At 39.7% G+C, this 19,589-nt stretch overlaps 1 protein-coding gene across 1 annotated transcript in view; it reads left to right on the top strand.

The window, feature by feature from the left end:
* Positions 1-6,969, top strand: part of LOC119912877 (interferon-induced very large GTPase 1-like) — a 34,492-nt gene extending 27,523 nt beyond the window's left edge. The window contains 2 exon segments of the mRNA XM_038732105.1: positions 1,508-2,650; positions 2,653-6,969. Of these exon segments, the coding sequence (XP_038588033.1) occupies positions 1,508-2,650; positions 2,653-6,185 (4,676 nt within the window). The 3' untranslated portion in view covers positions 6,186-6,969.
* Positions 6,970-19,589: the final 12,620 nt, after the last annotated feature.

The following is a 19,589-nucleotide window of genomic DNA, read 5'->3' as shown; positions in this document are numbered from 1 at the left end:
GGCGAGTACGTGCGTGTGATAGGAGGAGAGGTAGTACCCATAGAGTCCAGTAGAGGGCGGAGCCTGTGTGAGATAGAACATCCACCAGCTCCGTGATGTCGTCATGGAGGAGTGGAAGAGGAGTCCAGTGGCAACCTGTGAAGCTCTGGTGAACTCCATGCCCAAGAGGGTTAAGGCAGTGCTGGAAAGTAATGGTGGCCACACAAAATATTGACACTTCCACTTGTCCAATTTGGACATTTTCACTTAGGGGTTATTCACTTTTGTTGCCAGCGGTTTAGACATTAATGGCTTTGTGATGTGCTATTTTGAGGGGACAGCAAATTTACACTTTTATACAAGCTGTACACTCACTACATGGTAGCAAAATGTCATTTCTTCATTGTTGTCACTTGAAAAAGATAGAATCAAATATTTACAAACATGTGAGGGGTGTACTCACTGTTGTGAGATACTGCAGGTGCAGACCCATTAGTCACTCTGTATGCAAGCATTAGTGACTTGACTTTGATTTGGGAGGCTACGGGTAGCCAATGGAGGTCGCTGAGTAAAGGAGTGAAAGGAGGTCAGGACGAGATATAATCAAATATTTACAAAAATGTGAGGGGTGTACTCACTTTTGTGAGATGCTGTATCTACCTAAACTCCATAATACAAGCTTACGTCCCTTCTCGGCCACTATGCTCCTCCAAAGAACGTCCACTGGCTCTCACACACAAAGCAATCTCGGGCCTGGCTGTTCTCATCTGTAACACCATAATGGCTACCACATGCCATCAGAGCAGGGGTGTCCCTCTCTAACTTCAAGAAGCTCTTGAAAACTCATCTCTTCTGAGAACACTTTCTCTTATAACACCTCATAGCACTAACCTCTAACATGCACTTCCTGTGCTCTTCTTCTTCTATTCCTTTACAATTGCACTATTTTGTTAACTTCTACTTCCTTCCATAGGTATTTACTCCATTGATGCCATACATGCTATTAGTTCTTACTAGTATTCACTGTCAGTTGTACATCTCTTGCTGTATTGATGCTTAGTTGATGCTTGTATGTTGTTCCTCAGATATAAGTCGCTTTGGATAAAATGTCTGCCAAATGAGTAAATGTAATGTAAATGTAAAATGTTTTGTCTTACAATATCTTACAATAACTGACTGAGTAGTATAACTTTATCAAGACAACTTGCCATGAAAATTGTTTTGACAATAGTAATTCAATTGAACTTTTTATTGGTCTGAAAGTCTAATTAATTTGTTTGGGGGTTATTACTTGGTATCTTACGTTTATATATACAGTATATATATATAAATTAATTTTGTAGCAGTGCGTTACTGTGCAGCCATTACGTAATATCTTGTGAACACAGTACTATATTGTCAACACAAGATGAAAAACAAACAACAAACACAAACTCAGACTTTTCTAATGTGTCACTTAACTTTGGATCCATGTTTTATTAAAACACCTATGATTGGTTTGAAATAATAAAAATGTTCATATCCACAGAGACACAACTGGAGAGCTTATTGAAGGATCTGGGGTTGGAGCACCACTTCGCAGAGAAGCTGTCCCTGGGCACAGTACTTCAGATTGAAGAGAGGACCATTACTGATGAACCTGCCAAGTGTAATTCAGATCTTCCATGGTACTTTCTAAAGAAACTGATGATGGTTAATGTGACATCTAGAAATGTGAAATGTACGTCAGTATGTGAATCAAACTGTGATGCTGCTTCAGGAAATACAGAGTTAGATCTTGATGGTCTGTTTGATAGTCTACATTCCGGTGACGTGATAAACCCCCTTGACATAATCACTGCTCTCTTTCTGTGTTCTGACGGTTTTGTACGACAGGAAATGGCACTCAAAATGTCTATGTGTCAGTTTTCTGTGCCTCTGCTGCTTCCTAATTGTGACACAAAGCAGTGCACACTCATGCTTTGGGCCATGAGAGACATTGTTAAAAAGTACAGACCTCAGTCACTTTCAGAGTCCAAGGGTTTTATTGAAGACAGGATTGTTGTCTCTGAACTTCCAATGATATCTTTTGTGAGACTGGGTGAGTGCTCATTGTCTAAGTCTGAGACCCTTAATAAGCTTCTGAGCAATTCTCAGCAGTACCATGACACCTTTATTCACCATAACATGGAATGTGGTGACAGTTCAAGGAGAATATCCAATGGATTGGCTGAAGTTACTTGGTACCTTCCTTGTGGAAACAAAAACATGGATATTTTCAGTGAGCCTGTAGCTGTAGCTAACCTTCGTGGGGACATTGCTTCATTTGAAACACAATTTTCTTTTTTGTGTCAGACATCTGCAGCAGTGTTTGTGTTCTTTGACAATTTGGACTCTGAGTGCGAGCTGCTTATCAACCAACACCACAAGGCACAGATCTTCTTAGTGGGCAACCATCAAAGCCAGAGCTTCAGTAAAGATGAACTAACTGAGGTAGCAACCAAGTTGGGTTTGACTAACAGCAACATCCTTCTGAAGGCTAAGCACATGAATGATGCAGACTTCATCAAACATCTGCGGAAAACAGTCAGCAATGTAGTTGAGAACACAAAGATGAAGATGGGGATTGAGCAGATGGCTGACATTGCTCATGAATTGGGTATCTTGGTGGATGAGGACTGTGCAGAGTGCCAACTGCCAAGAAAAATGCAGATGCCATCACTGCAGAAATTCAAGACACCCTTAAATACAAAGAAGCTCAGCTTCCCTTGCAGGGCCAAATATGGAAGGAACTGACTCTCTTAGAGAAGGAAGAATTTCGCCTTCGAAAAGTTGGGTCTGAAAACATAGAAAAGTACAAAAGTAATCTTCAGGTACAGAAAAGAAAACTTCGGGTACAACAGAACTCTTGTGACATGTCAAACGCTATGACATGTTTCATCAACGCAATATCAAGCCCAGGGATAGAGAGGAGATATTTCCTGAAATGGATGCGAATGAACCTCGATAACCTGTCTCGGGAAAAACTGTCTGGCCTCAGGGAGCTGTACAAAAAGAAATGTGAAAATTCTGAAAACAAAGAGGAGATCAAAGAAATTGACAGACAACTTTCCAACAGCTCACTGGGGACTGAACACTTCTTCCGTGAAATGGGTCAGATCTATGAAGCTTCAGTTTCCCTTCCAAAGAGACACGTGTCACATCAACAATTACAGCATCTGCCCAAACTATGCGCTGAATTGTTGCTTGATGGATTTCCCCTTGAGCTTGTAGATGGAGATGCATCCAACATACCTCTCAGATGGGTGAGTGACGTTCTCTCTCAGCTCAATGACTTGGTGTCTCCTAAGAGCAAGATACTGGTAGTCACAGTTCTTGGAGTTCAGAGCACAGGAAAGTCCACTCTCCTCAACACCATGTTTGGAGTGCAGTTTGCAGTCAGCAGTGGTCGATGCACTCGAGGTGCGTTTATGTTGCTGATCAGAATCAATGAAGATGTCAAAAAAGAACTCAACTGTGACTTCATGGTGATCATTGACACTGAGGGCTTAAAGTCACCAGAGCTTGCTCAACTGGACAATAGCCATGAGCACGACAACGAGCTTGCAACACTTGTTGTGGGGCTGAGTGATATCACCATCATCAATATTGCAATGGAGAATTCAACAGAAATGAAGGACATCCTACAAATAGTTGTGCATGCTTTTCTCAGGATGAAAGAGGTGGGCAAAAAGCCCAAATGTCAGTTTGTTCACCAGAATGTGTCAGATGTTTCAGCCCATGAGAACAACTTACGAGACAGGAAACTGCTCTTGCAGCAGCTAAACGAGATGACCCAGGCAGCAGCCAAGATGGAAAAGAAAGAGGAGAACAAGAGCTTCACTGATGTGATGGAGTACAGTCCCGACACTGGGAACTGGTACATTCCTGGACTCTGGAATGGAAACCCACCAATGGCACCAGTCAATGCAGGGTACAGTGAGGCCGTTTATGAGCTCAAGAAGAACATCATCCAAATTTTGGGAAGGTGTGAGTCATCTGCTAATAATATCATGGAGTTTACCGAGTGGATGAAAAGCCTGTGGAATGCAGTAAAGCATGAAAACTTCATCTTCAGCTTCAGAAACAGCCTAGTGGCTGATGCATACATGAGGCTGTGCACAGAGTTCAACAAATGGGAATGGGAATTCAAAAAAGAAATGTACACATGGGTTACAAAAGCTGAAACAAGAATTTCTAATTTCGGCACAGTTGCTGTGAAATCTGAGTTATCTGACATGAAAGAACTTCTCACTCTTTTGAAAAGTGAAGCTTGCACAGAGCTGACTAAATGGGAGACAAAAATTCTTGGAAATTTAAAACAGTACTTTGAGCAAACAGAGGGTCATGTGTATCTAGTTGAAGGATACAAAGAGGAATTTGCAAGCAGTGCAAAGAGCCTTCGTCGAGAAATGGAGAGCTCTGTACTTAATCAGCTCACAGCAGCAGCTGACATCAGACAGGGAATGACAGAACTTGACAGAATCAAGGAGAACCACACAAAAGAATTAGAGGGGAGAGTGCGTCAGCTGATTGAGGAATGTCGGGGAAGGAAAGTCCAGATGACAGACAAAGAGCTAGACAAAGAATTTAATAAGATGTGGAATAAAACAGTAAAGGAACTGTCTTTTTCTAAACAGACGGCCACAAATGTCTTCACAAATGTCTCCTTCTACCTGAGAGAAAATCTATCACGTAAGGGGAGTCATGCATGTGAATTATTAAGTCAAAAAAGGCTGCAAGATTGTGGACTGATTCCTTTCAAATATACAGTGGAAGGAAATTGGAACCATTTTAAAAACAAACTCAGCAAGCTCTTCATTAAAGATCATGTAATGGCTTCACAGAACATGGCTGACAGCATCATAGATGCTTGCACACAGTTTGTGACAGAAAAAATGGAAATGAAAAACAATTACCATGACACTTACATCCAGGAGATCCTACACATGATTGATGAGCGGCTGCAGAACAGTCAGAATGTTAAGATAGACACTGAGTTTGAAGTTTCTCTGAAACAGCACATCTGTGGAGTTGCAGCCAGACAGTTTCAGAAAATGCATGAAGATTTCATACGTGCTAATGATCCTTACAGATGTCTGAATCAAAACAAAGAAAAGTTTCGTGCTGATTTCAAAGATGTGTTTCATGAACGAGACCAGTGCCAGAAGAAGGCAGAAGAATTCACAAGCCGCTGCTTGAGGCCTGCAGTCAAAGACTTTGTCAACCGTTCATTGGGTCCTGATATTATTGGTGAAATGCTGACAAGGTTCCAGTTCAGCACACGAATGTTCTTCCAGTATTCAGTTTTACTGGATTTGCTCTCAAAGGATGACTTTGAAAACTATAAGAGCTACATTTGCTCATATGAGGTTTATGTAAAGAAATGGACACTCAAACAAATAGAGGAACACTTTTCAAAGGGTGATAGAGTTTTTGAGTTTGAGGATCGACATGTTCTGTCAAGTATCAGCAGCATAAACGATGCTATCAACAAAGCTAAAACAAAAAAGAGTGGTAAAGTGAAGACATTTGTTGAAGATGTCTGCCAAGAACTTGGTGATAAACTGGTCATTTCCCAGGATGCTCTTGGTGCTTTCATGATCCTGAACAATGCAGACCAGGAACAGTTTGCTCACTGGCTCACTGAGTGTGTGAAGGACATGGCACAGGCTCTTAGAGAGAAGTTTAAAACAGAAAAAATCCAAATGAAACTGAAAAATCTTCATGTGAAGCCCCAGAACGAGCTTTTCACCCAGGTGATTGGATGTGGGCAACAGTGTCCATTCTGCAAAGCTCCTTGTGACGCAGGAGCAAGTAAACATGGAGAGCACTTTGCTAAACTACATCGGCCAGAGGGTCTGGGTAGATTCAGGTGGGATGGGACAGAAAAACTTGTCACTGACATATGCTCGTCCTTGGTGAACAGTGAGGCACGTTTTCGCTGTGATGCTACAAAAGGTGAATGGCACCCTTACAAGAACTACAGAGAAATTTTCCCTGACTGGATAATCCAGTCAGATGTAAGCTTAGAGGCGTCAGACTACTGGAAATATGTACTGGCAAAGTTCAACAAGGAGTTTGCTAAAGCATATAATGCAGAGCCTGCTGATATTCCTGAAACTTGGAAAACAATCACACATAAACAAGCAGAAGCGAGCCTCAAAGAGTCGTTTAACATCAAGTGAGAGAAGACATGCTTTGTGGTTACAGAGGTGCACATGTTCCTCATTACATTCATCCTCTCATGGATATTTTGATCTCACATGCTTTATATAATGAAGAAAATCACAAGTAGGAACATGCCATGTATAAGATGACATGGTTGAAGATATTATTATTAACTGCGGCTTACAAAATAGAAAATATTAGAAAATCACTCCAATTAGTCCTCCCCTTAACCTGAGATCACTTTAACATGTTTAATAAAAATATCATATATAATTTTGTGTGACAGATGAAGTCATCATATTGCCACTGAGAATATGTATATATAATATTAATATTATATATGTATAATCTTAATCAAAGCAGCAAAGTGACTTTTTTTCTTTTATCAAACATGATCTGATATGTAATCTTTTATTGATTGTTTTTGTGAAGTATCTGATGTCACATATTTTTACACATTTAATTTTAATAGGATAGGCGATTGTTTGCTTGGAATTCACAATCTGTTTTTATTTCTGTGAAGTATCTGATGCAAAATATTGACTGAAATGTATTATAAGATCATTCAATCTGAATGTAAACATGTAGGCTACACATGAGCGACACATTTTTATTCCTATCTAATTGAGTATAATATGTGATTTTCTTAAGTCAGAACAAATCTTTGTTTATTTCGCAATTAAGAATCTGGTGCCAACTTTTTACCGTTTATAAAGGATCGTTCATTAAATATGTGGTGTTGTCAACATGTACACATTACTTCTTTGTGTTAACTGATTCAATAAATAGACAAAATCAGCAGACTGGCTATGAATGTCTTTAATATTTCCCAGATCAGAATCACAGCATACAGTGTATAATAACTTATAAAGTAAACATAAATAATACACCTCATTTATTTATATAGCTTTACTATAGTTTTTTACAATTGTGATAGTTGTTACCTGGCCAGAGTGGCTAGGAAGGTGGTAGGTGGCAGACTCAAACATCTTATGTTCCCAGAGGCGGTCATTTTATTTACAGTGGTCTGCAGTACACGGATAACTCAAACAAAAAGACTTCAGTAAAATAACTCCTCAAACTTATAGCAACAAAAACTCACATATTGATGGCAGCACAGCCCATCTCTTTTGCCCCCTTGGGAGCACAAATCCCAGTGTTTATGTAGGGTGTTCAATTCACACCCAAACTACCTCAGCCCATCCCATTCTGATGCAGATTGATCTTCTCCATGAGCTTACTACCTACGCCGTCACCTACGCCGTCGATTTGACGCAGAAGTATAAATTGCACTTTAGAGGGCGAAACCTATAGGAAATAGAACGTTGGTTACATATTGTAACCCCAGATTATATATACAGAGTATAGGCGTAGCTCTCTAAGAGCTGTCTCTATTGGGTAGGCTACAGGGCTACGCAGAGGTTACGCTGTCGCCTGATGTGCACCTCTTCAAAAATGTAACTACATGTCGAGTCGACGTGGACCGTAAGCTCTGTGATTGGTCAGCTGGGTAGCCTCGCAATGCCTCCGAGCCGACCGGAAGTACCCTGTGCTTTAAAGTAACATTTACTAGCGGCCAAAACGGCGGCTGTAACACAGTAAATCAATATATTTGACCGTCGCAACCCGAGCAGAATGACTCGTTTCGCTATCAGAATGTGATCCTTTTGGTCGGTAACATTTGAAAAGGCTATACCAGCCGCACGTTTACAATTTTACCCCCATTTACGTTAGCGGAGCGCTAAACCGGAAGTTAGCCTGCTTGGCCGGCAAAAGTCAACGCAGTGGATGCTGTAGCGTAACTGCCGACGAGCGTTTGGGGGTGTAATTGCAGAATGACGGACACAACTACGCACAAGTATAAATATATGGCTACGTGCATAGCCTACGGCGTAGGTACGCACATAAACCCTATCCAGGAGTATAAATGGGCCTTAACAGCTGTTGCTATTGGGATAAGGGCGAAGCCAGATATAGTCAATGCCCACTGGACCACCAGCGGTCATAAGCATTAACACACCAGCCTACAGCCCCCCAATCACACAACGCATGATAAGAGACCAAAATATTGGTCTTTGTTCCCATCTGGTCTCGAACAAGAAACCTTCAGTATCGAAGGCGAGCGTCTAATTCATTATTCATATCCGCATAAAGTCAGATAACAGGATGGCTGAACACATCACTCACATTCCTTACACCTGCTGCTGTGAGGGAATTGAAACGAGAGTTACGCACTGTAACCAGTCCCAAAAACGAGCTGAGCAGGCGTGAGAGTGGAACAACACACACACACACACACACAGACGCTGCTGCAAGCCAAGAGACTGGATGGACGGCATACTGAGGCGGGGTTACTCCTTACAATTTTGCCATATCCCACCGTCTTTCTAGGGCATCAAGGAAGCCAACCTGTCCTCTCAGGAGGAGGTGGACTTCCTGGCCACAGAGATTCAACAGCTCCTGCTGAAACAGGCTATTTCTGTCGTTCCAACGCACGACATGTACAAGGGTCTTTACTCCACGAACTTCCTGGTCCCCAAGAAGACTGGAGGCTTCAGACCCATCCTGGATTTCCGTTACCTGAATCTGCATATTGCATGGAAACCTTTCCGCATGCTGACACTCAGGAAACTTATAATGCTAGTGCAGCCGATTGTTTGATGAGCATCGACCTGAAAGACGCCTACTTTCATGTCGAGGTGGCCCGGAAACACAGGATGTTTCTGTGTTTTGCCTTCCAAGGGGTTGGCGTACGAATACACCAGGCTGGTGGAGCCCTCTACGATGGAACCCTGCCGCTCCACCGACGTCTGCTGAAGGGGTGGTTGGATGCTGAGCGGTGAGGACACCGATATTTATACGATACGCACATACAGTAGCAACGTCCAATTGGTCGGCTACTTACATTATGCCAAAATTTCAGTGGGCGAGTACGTGCATGTGATAGGAGGAGAGATAGTAGAGTCCAGTAGAGGGCTCCGCCTGTGCTAATAGAACTAGGGTTACCATATCGTAACCCTCGTTCACTTCCCACAGCCTAGAAAACAGGTCAGGGTCTTTACACATTTATTTAGAATAACCAAAACAACCAAAAGCAAAAACACATTCCTATAAAGAAAGTAAAACCCTGTACATGGTTTGGCCCAGTGTTGTCATCCATGACCACCCTATTCCTATAAACAGGAAATGCTTAGGCGGGCCCCTCCCTAAAATAATTGTCCTGCATGGTGGAACTGAACAAAGAAACAAACAATTGTAAGTATGAACACAGGAAAACAATTAAACCAGGTTTAAACTTGCAACCTAATAAAATGGAACTGAAACTAACTTGTGACAGTGTGTTCATTTTAACTTATCATATGCTTGGTTGTAGACTGTAACATAATGCAAACACAAATAACCCGGGACAGTAAGTGGTGCACTTTTACACAAGCCATGGTAGATTACAAAAAATAAACACGTATAAACTATAAGGTGTAATGTAGATAATGACCTGTATGGGACAAGTGGTGAGCAAACCCACTTTGTCACAATAACCTTTTTTTTATTTATTCCATTATTTAACATTTTTCTTTATCTCAAGTCTGGGTTTCTGAATTCAACAAAGAACGTAAAAACAAGACAACGAGCAACTTCTCAGTGGAGACCAAGTTGAAGATTTCATGCCTCTCTCAACTGTTGAATCGCTTCACTGCTACATCACATCACTATAAGGTCAACACAGCCTCCATCGCCATGATGCAACACAGTGTGAGGAAGGTCAAGACTACCTGTGTGATCTTATAACTCTATGAGATTGTGAGACATCTTATGGTATCAAAGCCCTCATGTCTGCCCCACATGTGATTAAGTGGCTACATGTTTAGCCACTTAAACACTGCTACATGTGAGGTGAGCTAATATTTAACTGACTGTACTGCGACTAGTGTCTCAGTTTAGAAGTCCTGACCATGAATGAAACACTGACCACTTTCCTAAATGACCATAACCTTAGTTAGCTAGCCACAGCTGGCTTTAATCACTGCTTGTACTCTCTCAATTGTTTCCATAAATACTGTGAAGTCACACAGGTCATGCAACACAGATTAATTTGCAGTATTCTTGCAACAACATATTTCAAAATAAAAGTTTGCTTAAGCTTGAACAAATACAAGGTCTCAGAGCAGCTGATCCTTGTACTACAACCCAAGAACAAAAAGCAATGAAACCATAGATATAAAGTATAGTTTTCATATTTTAAAATGTAATATTCATTGGAAACTAGCAAATGCGAACTACATCATCTTAGGCCTTCTGCTGTGTGGAGGCAGTGGAGATGAATTTCTGCTACAGTGACTTTACCGGTTAGAAACCATGATGCTACAGGATGTTAACATGATAATTGGCAACAAATAAAAAAAAAAAAGTAATTTTCTAAAGGCATGAAAAGTGACCAGCTGCAAGGATTTTATATCCAATGAATTTGAAACCTCAAGCTCGTGGCATTTTTTGGCAAACTGCACCTGTTGTCTGTTATTTCAGTTATTCACCTTAAGAAGAAAAACAAACAAGATATTTAAATTTGGCAAAAATTGTCTGTTTGATTGTTACATTTCCTCTTCCAGATGTGTGTCTCTGTTCTGTCTCAGTTTGGTGTTTTTCTTCACACATCCAGTTTCCTCAGAGTGGGCAGACTGCAGTGAAACTGTCATGATGTTCAGTGTTAGCTTATAAAATAGACAAGGGGAAAGAACAGACCAAACTGTGAGCTTAGAGTTTAATTTTAAACTGATAAAAAGTCACTAGCTTAGTCAACCAGTGGTGGACAGTAACTGTTGAAAGTACATTTACTCAAGTACTGTACTTAAGTACAAATTTGAGGTATTTCACTTGAGTATTTTCTTTTCATGTCACTTTCTACTTCTACTCCACTACATTTTAGTGGGAATAATTGTACTTTTTACTTCTGATAGCAATCATTAAAGTCGTTTTTCATGCAAAAACTTTTCATGGTTCCAGCTTCACAAATGTGAAAATTTGCTGCTTTACTATTTTAATAATATTATTGTATTGTTAATAATATTGTGTGTTGGGCTGCTGGTTGAACAAAACAAGCATTATGAAAGTGTGAATTTGGACTCACTACAAATCAATTTTCAATTTTATTTATATAACGCCAAATCACAACAACAGTCATGTGATAGTGCTTTTCATAAAAGAGCAGGTCTAGACTGTACTCTGTGATATTATTGGCAGAAAACCAACAATACAGACAGTAAATTTAGAGTACATTTAGAGTAATGTTAATGATAATAACAGTGATAATTGTAGCAGAGGGTGTCGAGGAACACGGGGACAGTAGGTGACTCACAACCACAGATCCAGACTCCCCAGCTCAAGAGCCAGAAACACCTGCAGGAAGTGATAGGGGGAGAGAGGAGAGGGACGAGAAAGCACAAGACTATGGGAAAGGGAAGAAGTCGAGGTAGTAACATGCATTAATGAGATGAGGTTGCATGCAGAGGGAGAGAAGGAGGAGGAGAGAGGAGCTCAGTGCATCAAGGGAAGTATCCCAGCAGTCTAGGCCTGGTTCCACAAGAGAAGAGCTTGATAGCAATGGCTCTGGCTCCCATTCTACTTATGGAGACTCTAAGAACCACAAGTAACCCTGCATTCTGGGAGCGCACTCGGCATTTTTAGAAATTGTTTTTAAAAATCAATCAATTATGGAGAAAATAATCAGCAGATGAATCCATAATGAAATCAATCATTAGTTGCAGTCCGATACAAAATAGTTTAAAACAAGCCTATAAAATCCTGTTTTAACATTAATGCACAAGTAGTAGCCTATAATAATATCATATAATAGTAACAGTCACAGGAATATTTTCCTCTTTAAGTATTTTTACCTTTAAAAATTTAAGTTTATTTTCCTTATTATACTTACTCATTTTTAAAGCAGTACAAAGTATTTTTATAGTGTGGTATTAACCTAAAACTTTTACCCATCTGATATGAATACTTTGTCCATCGCTGTATTTGTCCATTATCTCGTAATCTGCTGATTATGTTTTCAATTATTTTATATTTATTAATTATGATGCGCTGCCTTCTTTAATGCAGCTATAATCAGGACTGAATTTGAATGAAATTGTAGTCATTGGAGATCTAAATTGGAACTGGTTACATCCAATATCTGATGATTTTAAAGCTTATGCTGTGAACCTCTTTCAGCTCTTTGACAATCCTACTAGACCTAATCTGAAATGTCCAGAAAAATCATCTCTAATTGATCTTATCCTAATTTCTCAGCAACTTCTGTATTTGCAAACAACATTAGTGACCATTGTGTTGTTGCCACAGTCAGAAATACAAAAATTCCCAAAACCAAGCCATGCATTATTACTAAACGTGACATTTTACGGAAAAAGGGTTTTTCATGACCTGTTTTATTTTTATTGGGATAAAATGTATCTTACTGCTGATGTTGAAAATGCCTTGGAATTTTTGAAATTGACAAGCATGCTCCCCGCCAAGTATAGAGTAAATGGCCAGAACAATGCATGGTTCACTTCTGATTTAGCCAACTCACTTCCCGAGCCCAATAAGGCCTTGGTAAAAGCCAGGAAAACAGGCCTAGATTCTGACTGGCTGCTCTTCAGGAGACAGCGCAATTTGTGTACAGTTGCTATTAGAAAAGCCAAAGCAGACCACTTTAGGGATTTACAGAAACTTCAAACAATCTAAACAACCCCTTCAAATTTTGGAAGGCAATTAAATCCTTGGCTGGAAATAAAACTGGCATTGAGCTGCAACCATGCATTTTTAAGGACTCACATAAAATATCTGATAAGGCTGAAATGCTTGGCTGTTTAAATTAGCATTTCATTGCCTCTGGTTCCTTGTTTGAGTGCCTCAGCATTTTACATTAGAATTGCCCTAAAGTAATTTCTTTAGTTTTAATCCATTTACAGTCTCAGAGGTAAATGAAACCCTCAAACTTTTAAACATTAGAAAATCGGCTGGTTCTGATAACTTGGAGCCTTATTTTCTAAAGCTAGCATCTTGCAAAACCTTTGACATATCTTTTTAATCTCTCCCTGGACATGAATGAAATTGTTCTTCCCCTGTTAAAAGGGGGTGACCGACAGATTTTAATTATTACAGACCCATCTCGAAATTGTCTGTCCTGGCTAAGATTATGGAAACTCTGGTGAACGAACAACTGAGAGTTTCTAACTCTCAGTTTCTAACAATATTTGGTATAATTTTCAATCAGGTTTTTGGAAACAAACGCACAACTACAGCAGCCCTAAAAGTAGTAAATTATTTTATTGATTCTTTAGACAAAAAACAACATTGTGTAGCTGTCTTTATTTATCTTTCTGAGGCTTTTGAAACTGTGGATCATACAGAATTATGCAGTATTAAAACAAAGACTTTTCAGTGTTGGATTGTCAGAACAACGGTGTGCCCCAGGGTCAGTGCTGGGACCACTCCTATTTATATTATATCAACACTCTTGATCAAAATGTCTCCAATGCAAATTTCGATTTGTATGCTGATGATACTGTGATTTACTGCTCTACATTTACACTAAACCAGGCTCTTTGTCAGCTACAACTTGCATTTGATACAGTACAATGTACCTTGTTTTATTTAAAACTTGTTTTGAACAAAACTTATGTTGTTTTCCAATGCTAAATCAAAGTCACTAAACCTTCCACCCATCACTACCTCTCCGGGCTCCGAGATTGATTCTGTATCTCAATACAAGTATCTTCTATCATCTAATTGATGATTCTCTCTCTTTTAAACCTCACATTCAGCAACTGCCGAAAAAATTGAATGCATTTGCATTTGCTCTGTGGTGAATTTCACCAGCAGCAACAATATTATGAGTTAATGCTAAAATGAGAGAGAGAGAGAGAAACAGCTGTTTCTGGGGCCTCTCTCGCTGATTTAAAGTGATTTCAAGTGAATGTAAACAGCAGGAACAAGATGATGATGTAGCCACCATCCTAACATAAAAAGTCGGACATCTGGGATAAAGATTCCATCATGACAGCATTTGAGCACCAAGAATAGATGTAAAACAGAGTCCCTGGATGTAAAACAGAATAGATGTAAAACAGAGTCCCTCCTCGAAGTCCAGCACTGCTGGGCCAGCTTGGACTTAAGGCTGCTCCTAAACCTCTGGTCTGGATCAAGTGGTCCGCTTGATCGACTCCTCTCCTAATAGATAGTTTCTGAACAAAATCTCACTTACAGTTTCATATTTAACAAAAAAAAAGTAACAGAACTAATTGCAGTCACATAGACTATTGTTCTTATTTCTTTATTCCCAACATTATCTGTAAACATGTGGAAAACCTTTTAACATGCAGCAATAATCGATAATCATGACAGGCTACAGGTCACAAACATACCTTTCCCAACAAAAACTGATGCAGCTAATTACAAAGTGCTGATGTATTGCAATGATCCACGGAAGACGTCTTACCTCATTGAAATGAGTCTGCAGGTATTAGTGTCTGTAGGGATGCTTCAAATCAGCATGGCTTATTCATTGGCAGTACTCTGTAGCGCCAACCAGAGGGCAGAAGTTGAAGTTGATAAGTTACATTAATTTACATTCCTCATTAAAACACAATCAGTGCAGTAAGAGAAATAAAATGGCACACCCTTCACACAGCAGTTTTCATTTATTCTCACTTTAATTTTACCATCACTTTTTTCTAAAGGTGATTGAAATGCAGAACTCTGTCTGCATGAACATTTGAATGTCTTATATTGAGGTAAAACTTGCTGTTAGGTGAGGTTGAATAACATGCACAGCTGCTAAATCACAACTTGACAAATCTAACACAGTTTAAAACTAAATACAGAATTTGCAGGTGTGCAATAATGGTTTGAGTCACTGATAACAACTCTACTGGAGGAATATGTTGAAATATGTTGAAAATAAAGAGTAACCAAGCCTATGTAAGTGAAGTAAGAGTAAGAATCTGGTGGAAGAAAAAACATACAAAAAGGAAGACGTTGGTTCTGTGACTTAAATATATTATTTAAATAGTCTAATTAAAACTGTAAAGAGAGTTTTCGTTTCCGGGAAACCACATGCTCATTTGGAAACCAAAAGTGAAAGTGGTTTCAACCAGCAGAATAAAAGGAGGATCTGCACTGCAGGACTTCTGTGGCATTTGTGAGGATGTGCGGCCCTTCATCTTTGTAACAAATAATTTAGCTTAGCAATGCATACAGTCTAGAGAAGAACTCCTGGATGCAAGAATGCAAATGGCCACAAATTCTTCTTTTTTATGTGCTTTTGTCAGTGATTTGTCCGTCAGGCTATGTGCCTGATGGACAGACTTGAAAAACTAGGGCTCTGATTCAAACTTAATCAAACATGTACAAAATCAGTTTCATCAGTCAATAAAAACAACATCAGCGAGGAGCGGGAAGAGAACAGAGTGAAACATTTCCTCTGCGCCTGATCCAGGATGTGACTAGCTTTGCCACATGCCGAGTTTATGGAAAGCCCTAAAGACTATAATGTTAAATTCATAATCAGGTTTCCAAATAGCTCAGTTTTACCCGCCTAGTTTTTCAGGTCCGCTCCTTAGTCACATTGCCTAAAAGAAAAAACACTGACAAAGCATTTAGGAAACATTAAAAACCATATTAGGTGACCAAATGATGGCGCGGAGCTGGTGGCTCATTGCAGAGGGGGCGAGGATGTTGTTCAGTTCATCTTGTTTGGAGTAAGAGAAAAAAAATAATACATTGTTGCATTTTATTCTGGTCCCATACATGTTCACACTGACTTTTTACAAACGAATAAAGCGGAGTAAACGGAAGTTATAGCTTGCAGGACATATTTTGGCAATTGTCATCCTCATCAGTGACAGTTTATGCAGCACTTTGCGTTTCATGTGTATTTATGTTACTTGGTGTCACAAGGAGCTCACAAAGTTTATCCTATAATTAGCTTACCAGTATTATTAGACTGCACATCTACAGCAGGTTATCAATAATGAGCTAGAGACATGTACAGAAATGATTTGGGATTATTACCGTGGCATCGTTGTCGCACACTTAATGGACTTAATGAACTGACAAAGGAGGAGTACAAGCAATCTTTTAACAGCTGTTGACCTGTTAATCAGTGGAAATGCATGGTGGCGTAGGCTATTAGGGTAATTGTAAATAAACATAAAATGCGGAGCTGCTACAGTTCTGAGAAAAACTGAGATTAAAGCCGTAAATTTGCGAGAAAAATGTTTTCTTTTTGGTGATAGTTTAGTTTACCTTTAACAGATAGCACCTCAGCTTGTCCAGTGTTCTCCAGCCACTGTGGATTTTTGATGCATTCCTCATTATATTCCTTCCACAAGAATTAACTTTAGCCTTTGGACCTACCTGGTAATGCAAGCTGCCTGTATTTGCGATTACTAAACGATTTCACATAAAAGTCAGGAACAACAATTCGGAAAGTCGGAGAAAATGTTGCTACACGAGTTGCCGAGATGTTGACGTCATACACGTAGAAACATGGCCCAAACGGCAGATGTGAAAGCAAAACCAAGAGTAGCGGGGCCTTATTAAGGGGTTACTAAGGGGGTGGAATCAACGACAATCCAAACAGCACCAGTGTCCACACTGGTGCTGTTTGCTGCATGAGAGAAGAACTTCTGGGAGGAGAACCGGGGGCTCCTCTCTGCAGAAGACACATGTATGATCTGAGTCTGACTTTTTGCCGTAATCAAGATTGTGAGGAAGGGAACCTCGGGAAACAATTGGTTTGGGTCTGACAACTATGGATGAAATGATTCCGGCCAGAGAATCGATTCTGAGAGGATGCTTTATTTATTCCAGCGACAGGTTACAACAGTGACTGGGTGTAGTTCTGATTCACTCACGCACACAAATCACAAGGGAGAAGTTTTAAAAGCTTAATTGTCCCTGCTGGACCAAACGAAACGATGTCTGTCGCTAACGGCGAATTCGAATTCCCCCCCGACGATCTTGGAATACACATCTGGCTTTCGTACAAACTTAATAATAAAAAATATTCAACTAAACAACAATATGCTATGTTGAGTCAGGCAGATTGGGTCCAAGGCAAAATGTTTGTCTAAAAGTAATGTGCTGTTACAGAAATGGATGTACCAAACACGTAAGACTAATTTCTTACTTGAAATGATCTTCCCATACTCAAAGTGACTCTTAATTGTAAATTACATGGTTTACTATTAGCTCACCCACTGCTTTTAGCACGTTGCTCTGAGATTCAGGTGCATAACCTTACAGTTTATGTTTGATTTGAACATTGGTTTTGCTCCGGATAGACATTTGATCACCCTTGGAAGACAGGAAACATTTGTGAGATCACCATTATATGGAAAATGCAACCTACTGCTGGATAACAGTCAACAAAATAATGTTTTGATAATTTCCCAAAGGTTTGCCTGGGGAACGCTGTGTGACCTATCAACTGAAATGGGTTTAATGTTTGACTAGCCCAGTGGTTCTCAAACATTTTCTGTGAAGGCCCGCTTCAGAAACCAAAAAAACATAATTCTCCGAAACCGTGATAAAAGTTGATTTAATTTTTATGAATAATTAACAATGCAGTGTGATTGAATTAAACAAGATTCAGGATTCAAAATGGCCATGGTACAGAGAGCACTTTTGTTTGTTTATGTCACCATGTGAATCATATTTAAGCAAATTTAGGTCCACTCAACATCAACGAGCCCCCTGAAGTGATTCTACGCCCCCCAGATTGAGAACTAATGCGCTAACCCATGTCTTGTTCTCTTAGCAGCAGAACCATATTGAGTCTTTTCTGTTGCTACAGCTATAGTAGTAGTATCCTTTTCGCTGTATGTTACCACTTGCTGCTGGTGTCATTTATGTATAGCCTACCGTTAGGCTACCTAGTTAAAAGTTTCTCAATTGTGAGGATATGTTGCTCTTCTAATAAATAAAGTATTCAATTAATTTGGACTTAGTTACTTCAAAAGTCATAAAATCATTTCAAATAGCCAGTCACCCAATATGGCATTTTTCATTTTTTAAATAAATCCAATTTATTGTTATAGACTTCAAAATACAGTACAGCACGTTTTCTTTCTTATGTTGCTTACTTACGCTCTTTTACAAAATGTGTTCTTGTTTATGTGAGACAACGAACAAGCTGAAATTTAGAAATAGCATAAACAATTACTCAGTAATCAAAATCGCTGTCAATTCTCGGTTGATGGACTGATAATTGACTTGCACTATCAGTTCTTCTTTAGTAATCTCAGAAGAATTACTGCAGGATCTCAGATGTAGAGCCGGATCTATTAGTCTATCGACAGAAAATAAATCAGCAACAAACCTGTATGGTCATCTCTGAGTCCTTTATGTATACCTTTTCCTAGTAAAGTTTCTCAATTGTGAGGATATATTGCTCTTCTAATAAATAAATAAATAATTTAATTAATTAGTACTCAGTAACTTCCAAAGTCATGTAATAATTTCAAAACAGACGGTCACCCAATGTGGTATTTCTTTCTCATGTTGCTTACCTACATTCCATTACTACAAAATGTGTGCATGTTCATGTCAGACAGTCAGGACATTTGTTGCAATTTTAATGGAATGTCAGTGTGAAAATGTAACCTTGAATTTAACCCTGAATGGGCACCTGTTGTTCAAAGGTGGGTTTCTATGTGCTTTTGTCTGTGATTTTTTCCATTAAGATAAGTGTCTGATGGGCGGACCTAAAAAACTAGGTGGGTAAAAGAGAGGTATTTGGAAACTTGATTATAATTGTAATCAGATAGGCTACTGTAGGCCTAGTCAGAAATGTTTGCTTTCACTGAAGCTGTAGGAAAGGGGTCGAGGGCACAGGTATACAGGGTTTCATCCTTGTGATGATCTTGTCAACCTTGACCAAGATTTCACATAAAAGTCAGGAACAACAATTCGGAAAGTCGGAGAAAATGTTGCTACACGAGTTGCCGAGATGTTGACGTCATACACGTAGAAACATGGCCCAAACGGCAGATGTGAAAGCAAAACCAAGAGTAGCGGGGCCTTATTAAGGGGTTACTAAGGGGGTGGAATCAACGACAATCCAAACAGCACCAGTGTCCACACTGGTGCTGTTTGCTGCATGAGAGAAGAACTTCTGGGAGGAGAACCGGGGGCTCCTCTCTGCAGAAGACACATGTATGATCTGAGTCTGACTTTTTGCCGTAATCAAGATTGTGAGGAAGGGAACCTCGGGAAACAATTGGTTTGGGTCTGACAACTATGGATGAAATGATTCCGGCCAGAGAATCGATTCTGAGAGGATGCTTTATTTATTCCAGCGACAGGTTACAACAGTGACTGGGTGTAGTTCTGATTCACTCACGCACACAAATCACAAGGGAGAAGTTTTAAAA

The sequence above is a fragment of the Micropterus salmoides genome, unplaced genomic scaffold (genome assembly GCF_014851395.1).
Source record: "Micropterus salmoides isolate LMB-PRFRI ecotype aquatic unplaced genomic scaffold, ASM1485139v1 Ms_hic_scaffold_2, whole genome shotgun sequence".
NCBI classification, from domain to species: Eukaryota; Metazoa; Chordata; class Actinopteri; order Centrarchiformes; family Centrarchidae; genus Micropterus; species Micropterus salmoides.
This window is presented reverse-complemented; position numbering and strand designations above follow the sequence as displayed.